This window comes from Hydra vulgaris, chromosome 10, assembly GCF_038396675.1.
Source record: "Hydra vulgaris chromosome 10, alternate assembly HydraT2T_AEP".
NCBI classification, from domain to species: Eukaryota; Metazoa; Cnidaria; class Hydrozoa; order Anthoathecata; family Hydridae; genus Hydra; species Hydra vulgaris.
In genome coordinates, this window is record NC_088929.1 from 46,413,826 (window position 1) to 46,432,392 (window position 18,567).

An 18,567-nucleotide genomic window follows, 5' to 3' on the forward strand; every position below is an offset into this window, starting at 1 on the left:
TAAATTCCAAAAAAGCTAGTATTGCTTGGAATGTCTATCTTGCGTTATTTAGTTTAGGTATTATCTGAAACCTCACTTTAGAAAATACAAAAAAAAATTTTTCAAAAAACAAGGGGTTGCACCCTTTGCACCTTAATTTTCCCAAAGAGTTGACATATATTTACTTTACGAACCCATTTTGTCTTGACCTTATGTTTTGCTGAGGAGTTATTATTGTTTTGGTTTTTCAATTTTTCTGAAGAAATTAAAAAAAAAATAAGTTAGCAAATTCATTTCGATATTGAACTAAATACAATTATATTTGTCTTTAATCTAATTTTGAGTCAGTTAATTAAAAAACAAAACGGTATGTGTATCATGTGATTAAAATTTTTACAAAGTTGTCACAAGATATTGTTTAATATTTTGTAAATTTATAAATTTGTAACTTGTTATTTTCATTACGTAACAGTTACGTCATTCGCATTGTTATTTTCATAACACAATAGTTATGTCATAATTAAATTCATATCTAAACAATAATAATTAACTTTTTTTTATTGATTTTTTTTGTCATAACAAAGTGGTTATCTCATCAATAAATTAGTAATAAAATGACAAATGTACATAATAGTATCCAATAAACATTACACTGTTAAGTTATCTAACTAAATATTTGGTTATAATCTACTTCCACCCTAATTTTTGGTAGATAATTAATAGAGAATTGACGAAAATTAGTAGATATTTAGGCATTTAAAATATGTTTATTAAAACTAATAGCTATTTGTGCAAGCAATATGCTCTTTATAAAAATAACATTATTTTTATCTTAGACGTATTGCTTGTTTTAAGTGTACTTTGCTCATTTGGAATTTTGTAATTAAGATTTCTTGTATCTAAGTGTTTAGATTATAACTTTTTTTTATAGTTTAATATGGATAACAAAATCAATTGTTTATTTGTAAATGATTATGGAGCTTGTTATAAACATCCAAATACCCAAGTAACAAATCTGATTGAAAATATTGACAGGAATGGTCATAAATTACTTGTAAAACGAACAAACTTGAAAGAAGAACAAATTACTAGTATATGCACACATCATCGTGATATGTTAATAGTGAGATATAAGAGTTATCAGAAATGTTCCTGTAATCCAATTCTAACTCACAAAATAGTGTGCAGATGTAAAAGATCAAATATTTACATTTTAATGGGTATTTTCATTCTTAATAAGTTGTTTATACGTTTTTTGTAATAGGATTTGTTCATTGTTTTATAATAATAGATCAGTTAATGTTATAGTATTTGAGTAATATAGTTACATTTTCTTTTCAGTAAATCTACGTGTGATTACAATGGATACTGTGTTATGAAGCAGAAACCGTAGGTTTAAATCTTATACCTGTAAAAGAGTTGTCCAACCTGTCAAAGTAAAATTATGAAAAGTTTATCAAAAAGTGTGAGTAAATTAAAAAACGCCGAAGATTTTCATATTGTTTTTTATTGAAGATTTTCATATTTCAAATTGTTAGTGAAAAATCAAAATAAAAAGGAGAGTGTAAATACTTTGCTGCTGGAGTATCTTCTATTGAAAGTTAAGTAAGAAATAGTTAAGTAAGCTGCTGGAGTATCTCCTATTGAGTTCAAAGGATCGCATTAGTCAGGTAAAATAATGGAAAGTAAACGAAACTTGACAGCATTAACAACCTCCATTAAAAAAAAGTAGCCACTTTCCCTAATATATAAGAAAAAAGTTTTGAAGAACAGTCAAGTTTTGGTTATGAGTATATGGAAAAAGTAAAATTGTTTAATAAAATGATGGTATTGTTAACTAATAAAATTGCAGCGTTGTTGCAAATTGCAGCAACATCTAAAAAAATACAACTGACAATGCTTGCTCCAACTGACTGGTCAATAAAGAAAGTTTCTGAAACATTGCACGTAACAAACTATGTAGCTCGAAATGCTGGTAAGTTAGCATTAAAAAAAGGTATTTTAGCCATGCCTTATCCTAAATTAGGAAAATCTCTTGCTGATGTAACAGTTCAACTGGTCAAGTCTTTTTATGAAGATGATGAATATAGCCGTATAATGCCGTGTAAAAAGGACTATGTAAGCATAAAGAAAATTTTCACATGCAAAAACGATAGCTCTAATGTAATTTAAAAGAATTGATTGTTGCCTTCAAAACTATGAACCCAGAAATAAAGTATGTGTAAGCTAAGAGTCAAGCATCATACGTGAGATCAAGAAAGGAAGATATGAATGAGTAAAGTGCATTAGTTCGGGGTGATTTTTTAGAAGACTACAAATTTGTAGTTCAGGATGAAGTGCAAAGCTTACATTGGAAAAATTATTATGTACCCTTTATCCTGTAGTTATTCATTTCAAAAAAGGTTCTCTCAAGCACAAATCTTATTTTATAGTTTCAGATGATATGTTTCATGATGTGAACATGGTGTTTAAGTTATTGATGTTGTCAGCCATGATATTAAAACAAATCTACCTCAAATATAAACTACTAAATACTTTTCAGATGGATGTGCAGGTCAATCTAAGAACTGCAATAATATTTTGAATTTTTATTTCCATCTTGAAGATTTTGGTCTTTCTGCTAAATGAAACTAAATTGCAACTAGTCATGGTGAGCAACCTTGTGATGGGATAGGTGGTACAGTCAAACGTTTAGCAATACTAGCAAGCTTGCAGACAGATATGGGTGATCATACTTTATCTTCCACAAGTATTGTACAAATATTGCAATGAAAAAATTGAAGGTGTACATTTCTATTTATATATCATTAGAAGATATAACTTTGGTGAGTAACACTCTTAAGGAACGATTGGATACTGCAATACCATACCTGGAACACGTTGTTACCATCAGTTTGTACCACTTGGCAATCAAAATGTAATAAAATACGCATTTAGTATACCGTTTACTATCTTTAAAAAACATGCATAGTTTTTATTGACAAACTCAAAATGATTTTTTATTTGTTTGGAATCATCGTCAAAAATACTTTTGTTTTATTTTAGCCTTGAAATTTTCTGTTAATGTCTTTAATAAAACATGTTTAACAAAATAAGTAAAACGGAACAAATGCATATTTTGCTATATTGTCTAGATAAGCGCAAAGCTATGCATTTTGCTTTCATGACATTGGAAACATCCATATAACAACTTTTAACTTAGTACCTGGTAATTATGCCTATGTTTCCAATAACCAAAAGCGGTGGATAGGAGTCATAGAAGACATTAATCTAGAAGAAAAAGATGTACTTGTCAAATTTATGTGTCATTTTAGCCCTGCAAGTTTGTTTAAATGGCGATCAATGGATGGCCAATGCTGGATTTCAGATGTCCACAACATTTTCAAAGTTGAAAAGCATATACAAAATCACTTAAATTGAGTATTTATTTATCAAAATTTTTTTATACCTTATAGTTTTTTTGCAAAAAATTAATAAAATCAATTAAGTTACTAAACTGTTAATTTCTAATTTGATTAATTTGTAAAAAGATGGAATAGACCGATTTTTAAAATATCACAAATTTTTGTGTTCCTATTAAACCTCTACAGTATTGTGAAAAATTTTAGAACCACCAAAAAACAAATCATTATTTATTTTTATTTTTAAATTTTAATTTAATCGAATATATTTTTCTGGTAAAAAATTTAAGAAAATAGACAAACAAAATAAAAAATAATAATGACAAAAGCTTTAAAACAAAAAAAAAATGTATTTGAAGTTTTAAAGGTAATTTTTATTTAAAAAAAATTGTGAAAAAGTTAAGAACCACGGAACAAAAACGGTAGTTTTTACCTAATACCGCGTAATTCTACTATGAGTTTTTAAGTCCTCATTTATACGATTTGGCATTGAGTCTATTAAATTCTCTAAAATATATTTGGGAACATTTCCAAGTTTTGTTGGTAAAATATTGCGCAACTCCTCAAGGCTTCTTGGTGCTTTCTTAGCAATCTCTTATCAAGCCAACTCCAAAGATTTTCAATACAATTTAGATCTGGGTTATTTGGTGGCCTAGTTAGACGCTCAACCATTCAGAGACAATTTTATCCCTTTGAAATGGTGCATTGTCTTGCTGAAAAATGAACGGAACGCTTTGCTCAAGTGCATCAATTGATGGTTACAAGTTGTTATCTAAAATATTGACGTAATAAATAGAGTTGAGTCGACCATGAAATAATTTAAACTTACCGAGACCATAATATGTCATGCAGCACCATATTCCAACTGACCCACCACCTAGTTTTGTTCTTTGAACGAACCAGTCGAGAATATATTTTTCTGTAGGCTGTCTGCAAATCATAATTCGGTTTTTTCGGTTATCAACCTCAATATTCATCTTATTACTGAACATTACTGTCCTCCATTTTTCTTTAGACCATTCTTTGACGCTTTGGCAAAAGTTTTTTCGTTTTTTTATATGTTGTTTAGTAAGTCACGGTTTTAGAACACCTTTTTTCCATAACATATTATTAGCTATTATAATAGCTAATAACTATAGTTTCCTACGCACGAGTGATGCCGATGCTTGACGTCCATTTGAAGGCTTCCATTCCCTTCTTACTTCATGCGACGGCATGGTTCAATTATTCTTTGCTCTTTGCCAATCTGATTAAAAGGCGATCATCATTAGGTGTTGTCAAACGCAGTCTTTCAGTAAGATTTCGTCTCTTTAAATCTTTTGATGATTGTTAGCACCAAACTATGTGATCGCTTTATTATGTTTTCCATTTTCACGAGCGGTTTAACCTTCCTAGTGAGAATGCACCACTTTTACACGATCTTCATAGGTAATAGCTTTTAAGCTCATTTTTTCAAAAAAAAAGAATTTTTTTTGTTGGAAATTAATTACTTTTTTTTAAATACTTTAATGGTATTTTGGGAACGACTCAGGCACTGCTCATTTTACGAGGTTATAAGTTGAAGTTATTTTTACTTCAGATTTTTTTGAACCACTCTTTCGAGCAAGTTGACATGAAATAGAAACCGTTGAAAACGAATTAAAAATTGCATCTTTTTTCATTTTTTGACCATTTTTCTAAATATTTAAAACCTTCAAAAAACGAGGGGGTCCTAAACTTTATGTGGCTGTATCATTTGAGCGTCAAAATATATTTTGATAAAATTTGAAAACTAATTACAATTTATGTTTGAATTCAAGAAAAAGAATTTTTTTTTTCAAAAAATAATTTTCCTCAACCAGGGGGATGCAGGGGTCATTTTTCAAGGGTATTCCTGCCCCTGTGATTTGACTGCCGTAATTTTTAGCAAAAAAGTTATCATTTTAATGAATATTAGCGAAATAATAGTTGCAATTATCTTCTTGTCAAAAATTTATTAGAAATGCAACAAATTTTCCATCTCTACTGACACAAACAAAACATAAATAAATCTCCGATAACAAAATCAGACAAATGAAATGCCTCAAACAGTATTTTAAAAACTATAATATGTTACAAAAATGAAAAAGTATTTTTTCAATCTAAATATATTCTTGAAAAATCTTCTTACAATCTTGTTGAACTGTATTCAACAACCATAGCTCTTAGCTTTTTACCGTGATGGACGTTTTTCTCAGGCACAACCAACCTTTTCAGTGTCTTGTTTAAGTTTTATGCACTGCTTCAGATGTTTGTTCTGATGTAATACCGAGCGGGATTTTCTGCCTTTCGAGATACTCCTTAAGATGGATTCTGATTATGTGAAACTTCCATCCAAATGAAATCTTCATTGCAAATATATCATGGACATATACTTTTAAATGAAGCATGGAATTTACAAACATGTCTATTTTTCCTTTGTAGGATATATCGAGTTTCATCCCAAAGCATCGTGTCTCCTAATTTTTTTTAGACTGGTAGGTCAATAGTCTCCTTTCTGTATTAATTGAATTAAAAAAGTTCTAAGAAGTGTTAAAAAAAGTATAAAAAGTAATAAAGTACCTTCTTTAAACCTCCTCAGGATTCAATACACTCCAGATATTCAATTGGAGAATAAAGTGTCATTTCAAGCGTTTTTTTTAAGAAACTCCTTCAGATTTTTATCATTAAAGAGGAGATCAATAATTTTACTAGCATGGTGTTCATAAAATGATATTCAGGTGGTAGAATTATGTTGATAAATTCTTCAGTCAATTTCTCATCCAACAGACTTGGATAAGTAAGATTTTTATAATATTGCCTCTGTATACGAGGTTTGTTATCAAATTGGTACTTTTCAAATTCATCTGCTAGTAATCCTAAAGTCCTTTTGACCTTCTTTTTCATCCATTGGTCCATCACAATAGCAACACGAGTATTTGCCACCGTGACCCTTGATTATAGAAAGTAACTTATAGGTATTGCTTACTTAAAATATGAAATGTAAATGAAATAAGACACTTACTGATAATCCAATGATGATGTTGATCAATTTGAGGTCAGAAACCAAGGTAAACTTTAATCGATTGGGTTGAAGGATTTGAAAAAGTGTTTTCAGATTGTGATGATTCTTTTCTAAGTTTCGAACTATGCCTAAAATAATCACTTTGTTGACCCTGGGTACTTCTGGTTTCTTGTTTGAAAATCTAATACTGATGGGTCAAACACGTTCATGACAATCTTTAGAGATTCTTGCCCTCCATCAATACCAACACGTACAACAGAATTAAAATTACCCATTTTTCTGAAGAAACAAACTTCAGTTACGAGCATAGATAGGTCAGTACAATAAGCAATATCTTTTTCAAAAAAGTTTTTACCGATATTGAGCTGACATTTTATCTCATCGTAAAACCTATTCAAGTAGCATGACCTATTCGTAACTTCAGCAGAGGTGTTCTCCTATATTCCAGATCGTTCAACATCTTTTCTTTTCTCCATCATTATTCCTAACACTGCTCAATTCGGAAGATCATGGTTTATCTTCAAATTCATGATTGTTTCACTTCTTATAAGCCTTTTAGGTGATCGGTCTCTGTATACTTTAACAGGAAAAGCTTTTCCTCCTGTTGCAAGTTTTATTTTGTCACTATCACCAGCAACAGACATTTTTTTTAGCGTACAAGAAACAACTCTGTCAACGATATTTTGATTCTTTAAAGTAATTAAGGCGTGAAGATTTTGAACAGTTTATTTTTTTGCTAGAATACCAGGACCAACAATTTGACAGCATTTTGAGCAAAATGAATTTATTTTTTCGAATTTAATCTTTTCAGATTCTACGTAGGTGAATTCAGATTAAGTGTACTACTTTTAGTACGCTGCCCTAAGTAGCAAACTGCACAATTGCAGTTGCCATTTTTTTATTTAATTCTTCCCAACTTTTTAACTTGATCACGAGCATTTATCCAGGAAGTCTTTACAGGTTTACTGATAGCTTTACCTTTCTGTTTGAAATATAAGTTTGTCTTAGAGCTTCCGCATATTCCAGATGGATGAGAACTTAGGCTTAGACTGAATCCAGGGTCCACAAAGTCTTTGATCAGATTAATCAATGAATCATTCTTCTCCAAAGACAGACATTTTTTGTTTAGTATTTTCTGTATTAGATTTTTTAAATCTTATAAATCAGTACTCTAACAAATTGTTTAATTTAAACAAATTGTCAGACAACTGACGTAATTTATTGTGACTATATTGTCTAAATTATCGTGTTTATGGCATTATACCATAAATATTAGTTGTTTTATTAATGTTTATTAGTGTTTATGGCATTATGCCATTGATATTAGATCATTTGTAGTTAGTCTTTAAATAAAATTAACTTCAATTTCAGGCACAAACCACGTGATTTGCAAACAAGAGTGGAAATACTCTTGAAAAATGCCCCCTGCATCCCTCTGGTTAAGGGAAAGTAATTTTTGAAAAGAAACAAAATATTATCTTGAATCCCATCCCATTGTAATTAGACTTAAAATTTTATCAAAATATATTTTGACACTCAAAAGATCCAGCCACATAAAGTTTAGGACCCCATCATTTTTTAAAGGTTTTAAATATTTAGACAAATGGTCAAAAAATGAAAAAAGATACAGTATTTAATTTGTTTTCAACGGTTTCTATTTCATGTCAACCTGCTCGAAAGAGTGGTTTAAAAAAATCTGAAGCAAAAATAACTTCAGCTTAAAACCTTTATAAAAGAGCAGTGCATGTAATTAATAGAATATTTAAACAAAAAAGATAAAAATACATTAAAAAAAGATGTTTCCATCGCATTTAGCACAAAAAATTTTTTGTGCTTCTTAACTTTTTCACAAAAAAAAATATCAAAAAAAGTTAACACATAATATTTAATCCTTATTCTTATAGGTTCTGTTAGTTCATTTTCAAAAAAACAAAAAGCCTCCTTTTTTATCATGTTCTATTTAAAATGTTTGAAAAAAAGCGACTATCTTACTATTTTTAGAATGAAAATTAATTTTATTTGAAAATTTTTTTTTTTTAATTTAGTGGTTTTTAACTTTTTCACAAGACTGTATAACTCCTCAGGTAAACGTCAGGCAAAAAAAAAAAAAAATTGGTTCGTAAAGTTGATATACATTTTATCTTTAAAAAAATAAATTTTTTCTTCTGTTGGTTAGATTTTTTTTATAGCTATAGTTCTTATTGCCCTTTTTTATTGTCATTATTAGGTACATTTTGCGAATCCTAGAATAAGCTAAATTGCCTTGCTTTGAGAGATACAATACTAAAGTTTTCGTACTTAGCAGGTTTTAAGCTCTTTGGTACCAAGATTCAGCATCGTAGCACGGCGATTTTTTTTGCCTTAAAAATTCCCAAAGCTTTTTTTGAAGAAATACAAAATTTGGTCCAAAACGTCTGCAATTTTTTAATCTTTATGAAAAGTTGAAATAAATTACCATCTTTAGCATTGAATTAGGGCTATAAATATAAATTTATGTATTTTTTTTTAATTTTTATTAAAGTGTAAATATATATCATGCGTTTTTTTATAAAATATGCTCTTTAAAAGTTATATAGATATAGAAATTCAATTTATTTAAAAAACTAGTACAAAAACTAGAAATAATCAACTGGATAGACTAAATGACGATTTCCTTAACTATCAATGTTATTACTTATACATATATGTATAAGTGTTATATTTATATATATAAGTATTATATATATATTATACATATGAAATACATATATATTTACAACATTAGTCATCAGAAAGTATATGTTGTAAACTGGAATCCTAGATATACACATTATGAACCCATGTGTAAATTTTTAGATCATAAGATGCATCATGGATCGAATCTATCCACGAGTTTGATAGTAGATTACTTTATCGGTAAAAAGATGGTTCAGAAACCATTTTGAAGTTTTTAAGCGTTAATATTTATTTACTTTGCGCTTAAAAATAAAATAAACTGTTTTCGTTACATCCGTATCCAAAAATCTCGTAAACCATAGCCAGTGGGAGAAAATCAATCAAAAAAAATCGCCATAAAGCGTTACTGAAAGCGCCTTATAAGGGTAATAATAAACGAAAACATTTTTACCCCCCTCATTTTTAAGTCAAAATTAAATAAACTTCAAGTCGCTGTAAATCTTAAACGGATAAAAATTAAAAAAAAAAATTTACACCCTTTCCTAAAGGCGGATTTCCACGAGACGAAAATATTCGCGCGAAGCGAATTTTTTCGTCGATAAGCATGCGCAGATAAAACAATTAACTTCTAAATTCTGTCAAAATTAACAGTTAATTTTGACAGAAACTGTTTTAACTGCGCATAAAATTGTTTTATCCTTAAGTCTCTAAACATTTGTGCCAAATTTCAGAGAATTTGGAGATGTAGTACGGTTTAAATATTTGTGTTTTTTGTTTTTTTTTTTTAATTTTTACTCACTCCAGATTCTTTAAAAAAGTGGAATAATTGAGTTAAATAAATTAGAAATTTCATTTAATCACGAGACCATGCTGTTTCAGTAGTCACTTCTTTACCATTCTTGAATTTTTTACTGAGCTATTCGTAATCCATTAAAAGCTCCGGAATAAAAGGATAATTTATATTTTCCTTTTACACTGGATAATATTGATATTGGGCGACATGTTGTTTCCTCCAATTTTTCATCTATATTATTATGTAAAAGACTCAGCCAAGAACACGGTGTTGACAAATAATGAATTGTATTTTACCCTGTCTCTTTTAAGTGAAACGTCTTTGTAACTGACTGACATTCCCGTTCCTTCTTCCTGTGTTTACCATTGTAGTGTTAACTACAATTATCTTTATACTCTTCCGTAAACTTTATTTATTAAGAGTAGCTTTTTATAGACCTTTCAACTATATTTTCTAGTGATTGTTTTTCTATTTGAGCAGTTCTACTTTTCCAATGTTACTCATAAAATTGTACGAAATTCCTCATCCAGATCGACTTGTTTCTTTCAGTTGTGAAAGCACTTTTTTAAATAGAAATTTGTAATTGAGAAGAAAATACTTGAAAATGTTTCTAAAACGCAATTATAATAAGTATAAGTGCTATTGTGCTTCTATATTATTTGACTGTCATCTAGCAAACACAGGTTTACATATACTTATAAGCGTTGTACAATTATTTATATAGTATAAATCTTGCCAATTTCCATAAACTACTAGACGATATATATATATATATATATATATATATATATATATATATATATATATATATATATATATATATATATATATATATATATATCGTTTAGTAGTTTATGGAAATTAACAAGATTTATACTATATAAACAATAAACTAATATATATATTTATGCACACGCGTAGAGAATTGTGGTGCAACGGGAAAAGGCTACCCTATCCTCCCTTTGTTAAGCTTGCCTCCATCAAAAATTTGTCAGCCCTCCTTGGTTTTCTATTTTTAAACTGTGAAAGAAATCAGGGGCAAAAGCTTAAAATAAAAAAAAATTTATTCGTAAAAAACTAAATAAGCGTTTTTTTAGATAAACTTTTTGCTAATTTATCCAATGCTATAGTCAAGCGAGGGAATCCTTTTTCAGATAAAAAATGTGTTTTCTTAAAAAAAAAAACAAACTCTAAATGTTTTGATCTCAATTTAAGTTATTTTTCTCATGGTTTTTAGCGCCATTCTTTTAACAACGCTTTATAGTAATTATTTAATCGACGTTGCTGTTTTTATGTCGGTTTTTTATAAATTAAATTAAGTATTAAGATTCAAATAAAAATAAAGTATTAATAAGAAAATTAAAATAACTTTAAAGAAAACATTTTAGTGAAAGTTGCTTGGCAGACTTGAAATAACAGTAAAAAAGCATATGTGCAAAATCCAAAGTAAAAGTGAACTCACTTAATAATAACTTCATGAAGATATGAAGACATCAAACACGTGCACACCAGCGTTTCTAATTTTAACCTCTCTTTTTAGAATTTTAAAAGAAATTTTAAATCAAATTTTTTTTTAGGCGCCCCATGAAATCCTAACGGTCTTGTCACAGAGCACCGCGGAAGTGCATTTAGCCAGGAAGTTCACACCTCCTTCAATACCGTGACGCGAAAATATGTCCAGAGCTCGTTTCGAGCCGGGATCTTCTGCTTATAAAACAAGCGCTCTAACCAAAGCAGCATGGCCGCGTAAAATTTGACTATGTTTACATTTTTATACAAAGTACTATGATAAGACATATGAACATCTCATTGAAAATATGGATATCTGACAACCGTTGTTAAAAACGTAACCTCCCAGGAGAAATAGTTCTATAGGATTTCCATAAACTTTCAAAATATATGGCCTATTGAAATTCTATAGAACTTTTATAAAATGTTTATTAGTTTCTATAAAAATTGTTATAAGCTTTTTTTATCTATACAAATATACGTAGAAAAAAAAGTTCTATAGGAATTTCTATAAAAATTAACAGAGATTCTTTAGAAATTCTTTAGAATTCTAGAAGTAAGAAATGATTAATTGAAGTGACATAGAAATTAAAAAACTTACAGGATGGATAAGTTTATCATACGAACAAAGAAGAATGATTTTCATAAATGCTAAAGTTCTTTTCTTTTTTTTTTTGCGCTAACTGCGAGAGTAATAAGTGTCTTTAGTTAGCGAGAAATTTTTACGTACAAAGTGGAAATAACAATGAAGAACGTCAAAAAAATAATCGCTCGTAGAACACAAAAAAGTATGCATAATGAAACTGAACTTAGAGAGCAGGAAAAATCTTTTACATTCATAATAAGTGCAAACCCTAAAAATATCACTAATAGAATAAACACGATAGAGAAAAAAGCTAATAAAAACAATTTGAAAATATCGAAATTTAAAAAAGTCCTGAACGACATAAAAGACAGCCTTAGCTGTCAAGAAGATAAAATGTTAGAAATATATATCAATAAAAATTTTTTACGACAATCAAATAAATTTACTATATAAAAAATCAATGGAAAAATCGATTCAGAGTAGTAATTTAAGAATACAAAGAGTAAAATAGTCTCTAGAAAAAACTGGGACTATTGTAAATACTCTGCAATAAATAAATAAAAATATCAAATAAAATCGTGGTAGAACGAGCTCATTGTATCGGGTAAGGCAAAGATAATAAACTAAGAACAATAGTTCTAAAACTTTTAAACTTTCACGTCAAAAGCAGAATACTCAGCTCAGTTAAAATTTTTTGTTTAAGAAACTCAAAAATCAAAGGAAGCTTAGAAATATTGCTTCAGAACCGTTTACCATTTTCAAATATGGTGAATATTGCAAATTCTGCAGACAACAAATTCTCATATGAAGATGCAAATTGGTCAAGTTCTCTTAATGTAAACACATCAATTTTAGCCATTTCAGAACGAAATTTTAGATTTGTTTCATTATCAGTTAAAATTCATAGGATCAAATAGATAAGCCTCTAAGGTTTAAAATGTGCCAATAGTTGAAAACGTTCTTTTTTTTTCCATAACTATTTTTTAATGTCAGTTTTAAATTTTAAAACATAACTCTAAATATATTAACTATAAACATTCAATCATTTGAGACTTCATCCAATGCTAGTTCTCCAGGCATTCTTTATTTTTTTTTTTTTTCAGGAAAATTTAATTCAATAACAAAATGTTCAAAACCTTCCGTTTCGTTTTCAAATATTTCCGTTAATTGCTCAGTCTCTTTTAGATTTTCAGCAAATTCACCTGATAAATCATCTGTGTCAGCAATTAGTTTTGCAAATTGATTCAATGCCAAAACAGAATCAAGATTTTTAGTTTCCCAATATTTTAAAACAGTAATTGTAAGTTTAAAAACGTTCAACAATGTAAAAGCTGCTAAAGTTGTTTTTAAAATTTTTGCCATTGTGATAAAAGGTCTCGTACAGTTGTTGCAGTAGCAGGATCTATGTCTTTTCTGTAACCTAAAAAATAAGAGCTTCAACTAAATATTTGAAACGATGATTACTAATATCTTGATTTTCGATATTTGTTTTAATCCTTGAATTTTACTGTTCCATTTTGTTGAACCAATTTTTGAAGACGACGAAGTTTATCATTGTCTGATTGACTATTACTCATATATTGCTGCAAACTTGCATTCTTTTGTTTGAATCACGAAAAAAATTTGTTGTTAATTGTAATAAACTAAACAAAATTTGAGGCTAAATGCAAGAATTTGTAATATCACTAACCACTAAATTCAAAACATGTGCATAACAAATGGCGAAAACTGACGTGGAAGATTTCAGTTTTGATAAGTGCCTGAAGTCCTTTATATTTTCCAGACATTTTTGCTGCTCCATTAAAAGACTCTTTTATGATGTTCTTGAAATCCAAACCAAGTTTCGTTTATTCAGTTTTTATGGCCTGATACTGTGCTTCGCCCGTAGATGACTTCAATGAAACTTAGCATAAAATCCTTTCTTGAACACAACCATAAACAATATATCGTGCACAGGCACACAACTGATCTAAAACACTAACATCTTGCGTGGAATTTACTTCTAATTAAATGCTCTAGCTCTTTCATTATTATCTGCTATTTTGGTTTGTATTAATGTAACAATTATGTTTATCATTTTGTTAATTGTTGTTTTTAAAAGTATTGTCACCAAATTACCTCGACCATGACAGTGACCATACTTCTGCTTCTTTTGTTTTTCTTTATTTCTTTCCGTTTTAAACTTGCTTGTTTATAATGCTTTAAACGATTGAAAAGCACTGGAACATATTTAGTTACAAGCTTAACTATTTTCAAAAGGTTTACCTGGAACAGACCAGTCTCATTTAAGTAATTTGCAGCCTCGTTTAAATGTCCTCAAAATGCCAAATTTTGTTTACCCAATAAATAAATAATATTAAGAATTATTTATGTAATTTTTCGATAACTTATTATATACTTTGCCACCGATCATCAAGTAATGTTTCTACATCTCTACCAACGGAACAATGAAATAAAGCTTGAACTGCATTTGTATGGTTCAATGAAGTTTTATGTTTAATAAGTCTGTTGTAAAGAGTCTTAATGCTGAAGTTAAAACCTAGAACAATGAAAATAAAAAAAAATCTAGAAACTGCTTGGAAAAATGTTTAAAGTCTACTGAGCTGATGGTCCTGAATTATGGTCCTGAGTTATGGTCCTCTAATTAATAGTTTAAATTAGCTTAAGTTATTTATAATAAAAATTGAAGTAATTATATACTATAAAAATAATTTGTGCTAATGAATCAGACTGAACCTAAGTGAAGATGCCAGGATTGGTTGTGGCTTTAGAATCAAACTACCAATTATATTTTTATAACACCGATAACACTAACATTAAAAATGAAAATAGTATAACAATATTTGTTATAATGTAATATGTATTAGTCATAGACTGATACCTGTTAATAATGGACTTTCTCTGTTGATCGAAAATGCTATGTATAGCAATAGAGACATTTATTTTATACAATTTGACAACCATTTTTGTTGGACCATTTTAGTTGGATAAGGTCACTCGACATTGTACGATAAAACGTTTTTGTTGAATCAAATGGAGGAATGGTCACTTAGCAGTGGTTGAACAGGATGATTTTTAATAAAATCAAGTTTTTCGATGACTGATTCTTTTACAAAATGCGAAGTAAAATAGACATAAATAAACATAATAAGCAGGCTGTTAAATTTATAAGTCATAGTATCTGTTGACCAAAGAGGCCTACTTTGTAATATGACAAGGAGGCCAAGAATGCAATTGCCCCCCAGCATCCTGGGCCAGTCCGCCACTGATTATATGCATACATAATAGAGTTGTTCATTGGATGGTTTTGTAAAATTTTCGGAAAAAAAATTCTTTCGAAAGGCTATTGGTAACGAGAGATTTACTTTTTTTGTACCGAAATAAATAAAGCATTTAAAATAGCCGATGTTCATTTCAAAAGTATTCATTCCAAAATATAGCATTTCGCAAGTTGAATTTTAAGATAAAGCTGTTTGCTACATACAAAGTTTGCGCTTTTGGATGCAACATTTGCAAAACGAGCGCTCTCGCTAATCAACGTTTTAAAGTCTATTATGAAAATTTGTTTGCCAAATAGATAGAATTGTAAATATTAAACATCTATATGTACCAATATGTTTGTTATTGAATGTTATTTTTCAGATTTACAAATTATTAACGATATAAAAATTAACTTTTTGAAGCAATAGTAAAAAATATAAATTTATGTCGGAATGAATTCTTTCGCTACAGTAACTTGCGGAACAGTCACTTTCGTAGTGAGTCTTATGAAACACGTCATTATAATTGCATTTAATTATGTTTTATGAACCAAATATGTTTAATTAACTAAGTAACTTCGAAGAATATATTTATTGATAATCATTAGTGTCTAATTCGTACGGTAGGGTAATCTGAGTCTATTTTTACTTATTTCTGACAAAAAAAATAAAAAGCAAAACCATTCTTTTTTAAGAAATATTATAATCATTAATAGACATAATTTTTAGCAAAATAAAAAAAAGGTTATACATGATCTTTAAACATATCTAAGGAGCAATAATTTGAATTCAATAGAATATTGAATTTATTCTACAGAATCCACATTATCTTATTTGTGGGGTAATGTGGGTTGAAGTTATATTTTTATCTATTTTCAATGAAACATACTTATTTTAAAATATGACTGAAGTCATTGAGTATGTATTATACTTAAACTATTAGATCAAAAGTTTAAACATAATACTTTATTAGATGTTCTAAACGCAAATAAACTTTACTCGTTTAAAGCGCTAAATTAAAAAAGCAAAATGAACTTTTGCGTTTCTTATCTTCTCTGTAAGCTAATTTCCAATCAGAGCAGAGCATTTTTTGTAGCATTCTTGTAGTTCAATTTCCATTGTTATTTTTTACAAATTTTTTCAATAAATAAAAGAAATCATATTATAATTCTCCAAATTAAACATATGATATTCAAACTTAAAAGTCGAAGTACTTATAAAAGTCAAACATGATGAAATTATGTTTAAGGATAAATTTAAAGCAAAAGTCTAATTGAAAATTATCCTAAATACTTTGTGTTTTGTATCAGAGATTTATAATTCTACAAAAACGACATGTTTATATTATAAAAATTCCATGTGCAATCCTTCAAAACTGCTACGCTGCGTTATCTACTGTTTTAATTAAAAATATGATATCACTATATCTTTTGTGACCATCTAAAGGAATCCCTCGCAACATGACTCCAGAAAAATGAATCCAGAAACATTGTCAGACCTATTTTATACTATTTTATATTTTTCAATTTTGATTTATTTATGTGAAGTATAATTGAAATGAAAAAACTCTTACCTTTTAAAAAATCAAGTAAGGAAACCAAAGCGACACACGTTAAGTACTTCATATTATGTTTTCTAATAATTTTTAATAAATTTTTAGCATTTGATTTTATATTATGTTTAACAGAACAATAAATTATGAAAAGAAATGTATATCAAATGAAACATGTTTAAAAAAAGGAAAGCTATTAAGTTAAATTATTCTAGAAAAAAAAAAACAACTCACAAATATATTTAATGTTCCAATAATTAAGTTGAAAAGTAAAAAGAAAAAGAAACTGCATTCATGTTTTTTGCTTATCTCAGCACATTTTTTATGTATTCTTACGTCATGCTTTTGTGTGTTATTCGTTCTAACGTCATGCTTTTTACGATTGTTTATTTTTAATTAAGCTCAAGTAATTACAAATCTTTTAAGTTGAATTTTTTAACATCAGCTTGTAGTTCTTAGCAACTACAAATATACTTATATGCATCAATTTTAATTACGAAAGTTTTTGTTTTGTATTAAAAAACTTTTGTTTGTTTTATTCATTATATAAAATTTCTTTAAATTTGCTATTTAATTGTGGGTTGCAATATTTTTTTTTTTTGCCAATATTTAATCAGTACTTATAATCAACGTTGGCATAATTAAAACCCAGTTAATCCATCCATTAAGACTGGTATTCACCGCGCAGGAATTGCAAAGTAAATCTTTTTGACTGCTCGAAATACATACCAAGTATTTAATGTTTTTGAAAAAAATTAGGTACATCTGTGAATCGCGTTTTAGTGTGTAGGGGCTAGTTGCCTCTGTTTTTACTCTTTAGGTGCCGTAGCCCCAACAACATCTTTTTTTTTTCACTAAAGTGTATTCACAAAGAGTATAAATGTTGGTAACATTTTTAACATGCATTCATTAAAAAAAATATTTTTTGAGGTCCTTTTGTAGTCTCAAAAAAATAAAAGAGTTACCCCAACTTACTCACCGAAGTAAGTTGGCGCAAACTATATATATGATAATAAAGTATTTTTACGTACAAAATTTATAAAAACATTTTAAATAAAAAAAATTTTAAAACTATTATCACTTTAGCAAATAATAGTTTGTATATCATAAACCAAAACAGTTGCCCACTCTTTTTCTTAGATAAAAAAAATCCCTTAACCATTTTTTTTTAACTTTTTTAAAAGATAAACTTCTTCAATATTATTGCAAATTAAAAAAAAAATTAGTTAAACACAACGAGCCAACTAGCCCCGTGGAAATTTGCCATCTTACCCTAAAAACCTTTATTTCCAATAAACAGCCAATTGATCGTGAAAAACGGCAATTATTAAAAAATATCTGACTGGAAATAGTAATCAAGTATGATTGAAATGTTTACAATAATTTTTTTTTATGAGACATTTTTTTCTTTTGTAAGGTAAAAAGGAAGCTATGTTCCTTTTTCCAAAGTAAAAAATTGAAGTAAAAAGGAAGCAATGCTCCTTTTTTCAAAGTAAAAAGTTAAAGTAAAAAGGAAGCGATGTTACAAATTAAAAAAACAACAACCAATAAATAAAGTTAACAACTTTATAAATTATTAACGCATGGTAGACCGCAAACTGTTTGTGTGTATTTTATATATTCGCTGTTCAATTTTTTAGTTTAATTAATATTCTATCAGTTCTCAATGCAAGACTTATCTTTGTCTTCTGCGAGTTTCCATATAACTGATTTTTATATTTGTTTGAATCAGGTAGTTAGACACGTTTCAGAAACAAAACTATCTATGAAGTATACAAACTTATCTTCCACCAATAGACCATTTCCTGAT

General features: G+C 28.4%; 1 protein-coding gene across 4 annotated transcripts in view; it reads right to left on the reverse strand.

Annotated features, from left to right (window-relative positions):
- LOC105844691 (adhesion G-protein coupled receptor G2) overlaps window positions 1–17,155 on the reverse strand; it is a 99,286-nt gene extending 82,131 nt beyond the window's left edge. For 3 of the 4 annotated variants that reach the window (XM_065808151.1, XM_065808152.1, XM_065808150.1), the window contains exons 1-2: window positions 16,992–17,088; window positions 16,779–16,840 (exon numbers count right to left, since the gene is read on the reverse strand). In XM_065808151.1, the coding sequence (XP_065664223.1) occupies window positions 16,779–16,830 (52 nt within the window). In that variant the 5' untranslated portion in view covers window positions 16,831–16,840; window positions 16,992–17,088. Of the gene's footprint in view, window positions 1–16,778; window positions 16,841–16,991 lie in introns of all 4 variants that reach the window. The other variant, XM_065808149.1, reaches the window with a different exon arrangement.
- Window positions 17,156–18,567: the final 1,412 nt, after the last annotated feature.